This window comes from Ctenocephalides felis, unplaced genomic scaffold (assembly GCF_003426905.1).
Source record: "Ctenocephalides felis isolate EL2017-DRISC unplaced genomic scaffold, ASM342690v1 CF-g0.4_SCAFFOLD_03571, whole genome shotgun sequence".
NCBI classification, from domain to species: Eukaryota; Metazoa; Arthropoda; class Insecta; order Siphonaptera; family Pulicidae; genus Ctenocephalides; species Ctenocephalides felis.
This window is the reverse complement of record NW_020539725.1, coordinates 9,642,191-9,649,906: the sequence shown is the minus strand read 5'-3', so window position 1 is coordinate 9,649,906 and position 7,716 is coordinate 9,642,191. Positions and strand designations below refer to the sequence as shown.

Here is a 7,716-nt window from a genome sequence, read left to right as displayed (position 1 = left end):
ATTTCTATCTACAGATTGTGAGCATGTTTCTAGAACACTAGAGGAGTTTTATACAGTTCGATGCCAAGTGGCTGACATGAGGAATCTTCATGAGAGTTTAGCAGAAGTTACAGTGAAAGATACCTTAGATGGTGATAATATGTATACTTGTTCACAATGTGGAAGAAAAGTTAGGGCTGAAAAACGGTAAATTTATATTCAATCAATTTAAGGAAAATTAATCATAACATTTATACTATTTACACAAATAGTAATAACTATAATATTAAAATATATTATGATGCAAAAATAATATTGCATTTTTAGGGCGTGTTTCAAGAAATTACCTCACATTTTATGTTTTAACACAATGCGATACACATTCAATATGTTGACGATGCTTAAAGAAAAAGTGAATACACATTTTTCATTTCCATTACGACTGGACATGTCTGGATATGTTGAAAAAGAACTGATGCCACAGCATTATCAAGGTTAAAACTTTTACATATTTAAAACTAAATGAAACATGTATGAAAAGTTATAATTATTTGTTAACTTTAATGATAAATTTTAGAAGAGAAAAAGAAGTCTGAATTAAATAAGTCTGAACCAAAGAAAAATGATTCTTCTGAAAAAATTTCAGATGATGACCCATGTGATACTGAAGATTTTAATGAGCATTATGAGTAAGTGTAGTAGTGAAATTGAAGCTTAAACCATTTCTTTCTCTCTCATTTCATTTATCTTAATTTTTCAGGTACGACCTGGTTGGTGTGACGGTACATACGGGAACTGCAGATGGAGGACATTATTATAGCTTTATCAGAGAAAGGGGTGATGCCAATACGGTTACAGGGACCAATAATAAAAATGAATCTTCATCGAGATGGCTGCTTTTTAATGACGCCGAAGTGAAAATCTTTGATCCTAGTCAGATTGCTGCTGAGTGCTTTGGAGGGGAAATGACGGTTAGTTTTTTTTTTTCAATTGTTTTCTTTGTATACAAGTATATTAGTCATACATACACTTTATCAATCAACTTTACAATTTTATGTTGTTGGATTGGATAAAGTATATAGTAGTATATATTCTTTTTTTAGTCAATAATATTTTAAAATTAGTTGGGAGGGAGATTTTCTACCTTACTTTCTCCCTCCATAGTTTGTTTTATTTGTGTGTATTGTGTATTTCAACAACTTATTTAACATGATAACATAACTCATTATGCTGAAACTTACAAAGCAAAGTTAGTTCAACAAATAGAACAAAATAAGTTAAATTCAATATGTGTTGAATATCAAGTTTGGCATTTTCCCTAATATTTGAAAAATTAATTTTATTTTTATTTTCCAGAGTAAAACTTATGATTCTGTGACTGATAAATATTTGGATTTTAGTTTTGAGAAAACAAATAGTGCATATATGTTGTTTTATGAATGGAGATCTCAGGATGGTAGTCAGAGTCAACGAGGTGAAGCTTCAGAAGTTTCGATAGAAGCTCAGGTTAATATTTTTGAAAATTGTTTCCAATTAGATTTTATTCTTAAAGGGCACACCTAGTGTGACAACCTAAAAGAAAGTCATTTTAGGGAATTAAAAAAATGTCAAAACTAGTGAATACATCTATTTAAAATTTTGAGGGTACATTTATACATGTTTTGAGAATACGCAGTAAAATTTTTGAAATAAAATATTAAATATTTTTGAAATTACACGCGATCTTCGGCGGCGCCAAAAAAGGTCCTCCACTGCTGGAGTGATTGCAGCCTTCTTCGTTGATAAAAAATAAAACAAAAACGGGCGAACAAAAATATCAAATATCAATTGACAAAATGGCGGCATGTTGAAAAAAAGTTAAATTTTTCCCAAAATTCTGGTCGTTTTAGGCCTGCCAAAATTCGAGTTTTGATCAGATAAAAAACTGAAGGGTCATCGTATGGAGAACAATATAGATGAGATGCAAAAAAAAAAATTTGATAGCGATCGGATCATTTGTCTCCGAGTAATCACTCCAGCGAATTGGAAAAATGCTGTTTCGAGGAAAACGCGTTTAAAGATAAAATGATCATTAAAACTATATACTATATATATACTCTTTTAAATGGCTGTAACTCAAAAACTTTTTAAGATATCGATTTAAAATGTTAGTATGTTATTTTTAAAGGTATAACCTATCGAAATATGGAAAAATTCAAAATTCGATTTTTTGAAAATTTCACACAGGTGTGCCCCTTAAATGTTGATATATAAAATATTGCTAAGTTTAAATAAATTAAGTATAAAGAATCCAAATTTCGTATTTAGCATTTAATCTTTTATCAAATTATGTAAAAATATAAAATGTTATTAAATGATTTAATATGTAAAAGCATCAAATTTGATTTAAACAAATTATTTTATTTTATTTTATATAGACCTCCACAACATCCGAAGCTTCAACATCTGAAACAACAAGTGAACAGTGTCATGCACCGATGCAACAAGTTAGAGAAGCTATTACATTAGATTTATCACCTGAGCTCGAAGAGTGGATTTGGCAAGATAATCAACATTTTTTGCAAGACAGAAATATTTTTGAGCATACTTATTTCAAGTCAGTATTTTTTTACTTTAAACATTTAGTCACTTTCAAACAGTGGCGGATCCAGGGGGGGGGGTCACGGGGGTCATGACCCCCCCCTGAGCATGTTTTAGGACTTAGATAAAACATTAATTCAACAATAAAATTACTTCATAATGATTTTATTTATGTATTTTGTTACCAAACACATTTTATAACTTGAATATTTAACTGATTGTAGACGAATGGCGGAGTCAAAAACCCTAAAATTTAAGGATTTTCTAATCGTATTGCGAATATATATGTTATTACAGTTTAGAAAAGAAAAATTCATTCAAAAATTAAAAAATAAAACTGATTGTGAGTCGGCCTTACGCATGAACTTTCAGTAATTCTAACATCTGTAAATAGACGACTTACTCAATATATGAACTAGTGGTGTATGGCATCGTGCCTTGGCAAATTGCTGGAACTTCCCGTACCGTAACGAAATGTTCGACAAATATTAAATGTTTTCAAATAGATTATTTCAAATATTGTAAAAATGTCTAATATTTATAAGAATCATAAACTGAATTGCAAAGTTAAAACTATTTATTTGAAGTATATAAGTTTTAAACTATAGTCAGAATTAAAATTAAAATCTGAATTATTTTCGATATACAAAAAAAAGCAATTTTTTTTAAAAACAATTATTTTGTCAAAACAAGCAAAAAGTTCTTTGAATCATTCAAATCGATCGCCCAGTTCTCTGAAAAACTGCCAGTTTTTTAATTTTTTTCAATTTCAAAAAAAAATTCATTTTAGATTTTCTGCTCATTACTATAACTACCCTACCGGAAGTTATTAATGACTGATTTATAAAAGTATACCTAATTGCTGTAAACCATTCTGAAGTGAGAAACTAATGCAAACTATTTTTTTTTTTTAAATATTGTAGTTAATTTTAACTTCCCGAAGGAGAAGTTTATGTTTTCATCAAAAAATTCTGAATCGAATGAGACCAAATTTGGAAAAAGTATGTGTGTGTTTGTATGTGAACAGATTTTTTGCCGTAAATCGACGATTTCTCAGAAACGGCTAGACCGATTTCAAAAATTTAAAAGCCATTCGATGTATCTCGTGCGACGATCGGCCAAGCCATTTCTTTGTAAATTGCAGAAAAGTGAAAAATTTTTCGTCTACGTTTTAGCCCGCAATTCTGAATCGATTTTGAAAATTCAAAAACCGTTCGAAAGATATTGGTTGGGAATCGTGCTGATTAGTTTTTGGAGAAGATCGGCCGGGCCGTTTTCTTGTAATAAAGTGTAAAACTTTTTTTTTTGGCAATTTTTATCATTATTTTTTTGACGGTAGATACCATAGTCTTCTAGACCATACTAAAATATTACGGCCATACGACAATTGGTTTAACTTTAAAAATTCGTCAAAGTTTGCAAAAATTAGTATCGTTTTTTGGCATTTGTCAAAATTAGACCTTTCATCGACGATTGCTCAAAAACGCCTGAACCGATTTCAGAAATTTAAAAACCATTTGATGTGTCTCAATGAGGACTATCGCTTGTCACTTTTGTGTGACGATCGGCCGAGCCGTTTCTTTGAAATTTGAAAAAAAGTGTTAAACTTTTCGTCCACATTTAAGCTCATTCTACCGAATCGATTTTAAAAAATCAAAAACTGTTCGTAAGATATGAGTTGGGATTGATACTGATTAGTTTTAGGTGAAAATCTACCAAGCCGTTTTCTTGTAATTTACTGTTGAAAAAAAAATTAAGACGATGTTTATGGAACTTTTTTTGGCGATATATACCATGGTCTTATAGAACTTACTGAATTAATAAGGCCTTACGACAAGTAGTTTAATTTTAAAAAATCATCAAAGTTTGAGAAAATGAGTAGTTTTCTTGACGTTTGTTAAAATTAAAATTAAACGATTCACTTGGTATAACGATAGAGTACTTGGTCTTAATAAACGTAATAAATCATTAAAGTCCTACGGAAACTGGTTCAATTAAAAAATTATTGATTTTTGAAAATTTGCTTTTAGAAAATACTCCGATTAACGTGTTGGTTCCTTTTCAATTATGTTTAATAAATCCACTCGGAATACTCCTAATCACTCATAAATTAATTTATTTTTTATTGATTAAGTCGATTATTTAATCATATCGGAAAGTTCATGTGACTTGCCTCAAGGCAAAATACCAAACCAAGTAGTTGAAAAATGGTTTGAATATTACACATTGATGGAAAACGAACACATACGAAATACGAAGCCGAATACATTTTTTAAAAGCGCGGCCAAATAATTCAAACTTTAATTATCATAAGTAAACCACTTGTCGCAGGCCTTAATATAGTTTAGTACGTTCATTTAGAACAGATACTCTATCGCCATGCAAAGTTTCACTTAAATCTTCGCCAGAAACCATTTCTTTCTAAATGATATCAATCGAATAGTTTAAGCAAAAACGGTTAAGAATTTTTGACAAAAACATGGACGATAATTTTTGCACTTTTCTGCCAATAGTAAAGAAACGGATCGACCAATTGTCTCAAAAAACTAATCAACGCAAGCGCTTATCCAGTTTCATTTTATAGTTTTTAAATTTTAACATCGGTTCAGACGAGAAAACGTCGAGAAAAGGTCAAATTTTGACTCACGTCAAAGACGCAGATTATTTAAAAAAAAAATACACATATATAAGGTTAGGCGGGTCCAATTTAACTTTGAGCAATGCAATACATTACAATTTCCAGCTAATTCATCACTGTAAAAATGTGTTTTTTGCTGTTAAAAAATTTGTCACTTGGTCTTTTTTTACCCCATAGGCGGGGTAAAATCGGACGACGAGAGGACAAACAATCCAATTCCCTATTTTTAATTTTAAAAGTCTTTAACGAAATAATAGCTACATTATTCAACCAATGAAAAATATGAATTTTATAGATACATTTTTTAAAGCGATAACTCTGTATATAACTTTGATTTGATATTGTGTTCAAAATATTCACCAGCAGTGTTGGAATAAATATTTATTCAATTTATCTCTTGTAAAAATGCTTTTTTTAACGTCGTAAGAATCAGGGTGATGGCTGGTTGTACATTTTTCCCTCTACTTTCAAATATTGTTGTTATGAAATCCTTAACTTTACTTGTTTTTGAGATATCGGTGGTGGACCTTTTTACCAGCAAATCTCTAAACTCCGCTCTATCTTATATATATATATATATATATATATATATATTAAATTTGTTACATACTCATTGAGGACTATAAAAAATTATGACCCCCCCCTGACGCCGAGGCTGGATCCGCCACTGCTTTCAAATTTAGATTGTTTCTCTATTATTGATATGCAAAATGAGTTTTTTACCTAGTTTTATTTGCTGTTCACTTAAATTTTAAATTTATATGGTTTTTCATACTATTTTACAATATTTATTTATAATGTTTTCAGTTTTATGTGGCAAATTTGTGGCCATGTTCCTCAGACGCTCATCACTGAACAACCGGATATAACGTGTTTGGCTGCTCAACTTTCAACATCATTTTTTATTGAAACATTCATTCATGCAAAGGAAAAGGTATTTGTAAATATAATATTGTTAATGTTTATTAATAATCATGTGTATAAATGTTGATATTTTATCATTAGCCAACTATGGTACAATGGGTTGAGCTACTTACAAAACAATTTAATGGCTCTGAACCAGCTTGTGAATGGTTTTTGGAACAAATGTGTTCTGAGCCCTGGTGGCCTCTACAAGTTCTCATTCAATGCCCAAATCAAATGGTTCGACAAATGTTTCAAAGGCTATGTATACATGTTATCCAAAGATTGAGGTATGTTGCTAAAATTTTATAACATAAAAATTAATAGTTATAGCACAGAGCTTATCGAAATTGAGATTAATTGTAATTAATAAATTCACACTAGGCATTTTAAGATAAGACCTCAAAGAGAAAATAACCTTTGACACTTATCAACTTATATATTTTGATAATTACTATATAATATAAAATAATTGTTATTTAGGAATAAATTCAGAAATATGATGAATACTGTTTCAAATTTTAAATGTTACATATATAATTAAACTATACTAGAAACAATAAATGTTTGTTGCGATCTTTAGTTATCTCACCAAATAAATTTTCTTATTTTACAGACAATCACATTTTCAATTATATCTAAAGGGTGAAGAAGATGAAAATGCTTTACCCGAAGAAAGTCTAGGTGGCAAATCATGTGTTACAAGATTTATTAGATCACTCATTTCATTGGTAAGATTTTTTCATTCTGTCAACAAATGATCTCTTTTATTATAAACAGCTGTAATTCGTCTTCTGCGAATCCTAAACTATACATTTTTTAAATATGTTTCAATTTAATTAATTTTTTTTAAGATGGAACATGGAGCCAGGGCACATTTGCGTCACCTTTCAGAATATTTTGGTTTATTATTAGAATTTTCCCGAATGGGAGATGAGGAATCTGCATTTTTACTACGGATAGGCGTCATACATTGTGTAGTCGAATTTTATCTCGGACAAAAATCACAACAAGAAACTGTAAGTTATATTTATTAAGTGATTTTAATATAATTTTAAACACAAAATTTTCTATTGAATTTTTTGTGTTCAATATTTTTTATAAGAGTTTAGAAATAACGTGTTAAATGTGAAAAAAAAAACTATTTGTTGATTTGTCTATTGAATAAATGTTGAATAAATATAACTTGTGCAATATGAAATAATATTGATATAAATGTTTTAAAAATATCCAATTTATATTAATAATAGTTTGCAATAAAATTTATTATATATTATTTTAGCAAGAGCAATCCGGTGGTTCTGATAGCGAGGAGCAGCCTGCGTCCACCACTCCTGTAGGCACTGTTGGCGCTTCAGTTGGGCCAGGTTCTTTAGGATGCTCATCCGTAGGGCTTTGCAATGACAAACCACGCCCTGCTTCTTTAGATAAAATGGTTGCATTAGTAGCAAGCTTGGTTGAAAAATCACGGGGACCAGATCATAATCTTCAGCTAAGCAATAGAGACTTTAGCGCGATAGCAGGTGGAAAGGTTAGATTTAATTTGATACATTTAATTAATTACTTATATTTCGCAAAGGTGAAATAATATTGATTTACAAAATCATTTTATTGAT

General features: G+C 29.9%; 1 protein-coding gene across 1 annotated transcript in view; it reads left to right on the top strand.

Moving 5' to 3' along the window:
• Positions 1-7,716, top strand: part of LOC113384392 (ubiquitin carboxyl-terminal hydrolase puf-like) — a 37,533-nt gene that overhangs the window by 17,542 nt on the left and 12,275 nt on the right. The window contains exons 19-26 of the mRNA XM_026622108.1: positions 740-950; positions 1,336-1,467; positions 2,397-2,575; positions 6,005-6,131; positions 6,203-6,390; positions 6,717-6,831; positions 6,955-7,119; positions 7,383-7,631. Coding sequence (XP_026477893.1) covers positions 740-950; positions 1,336-1,467; positions 2,397-2,575; positions 6,005-6,131; positions 6,203-6,390; positions 6,717-6,831; positions 6,955-7,119; positions 7,383-7,631 — 1,366 coding nt within the window. The remainder of the gene's footprint in view (positions 1-739; positions 951-1,335; positions 1,468-2,396; positions 2,576-6,004; positions 6,132-6,202; positions 6,391-6,716; positions 6,832-6,954; positions 7,120-7,382; positions 7,632-7,716) is intronic.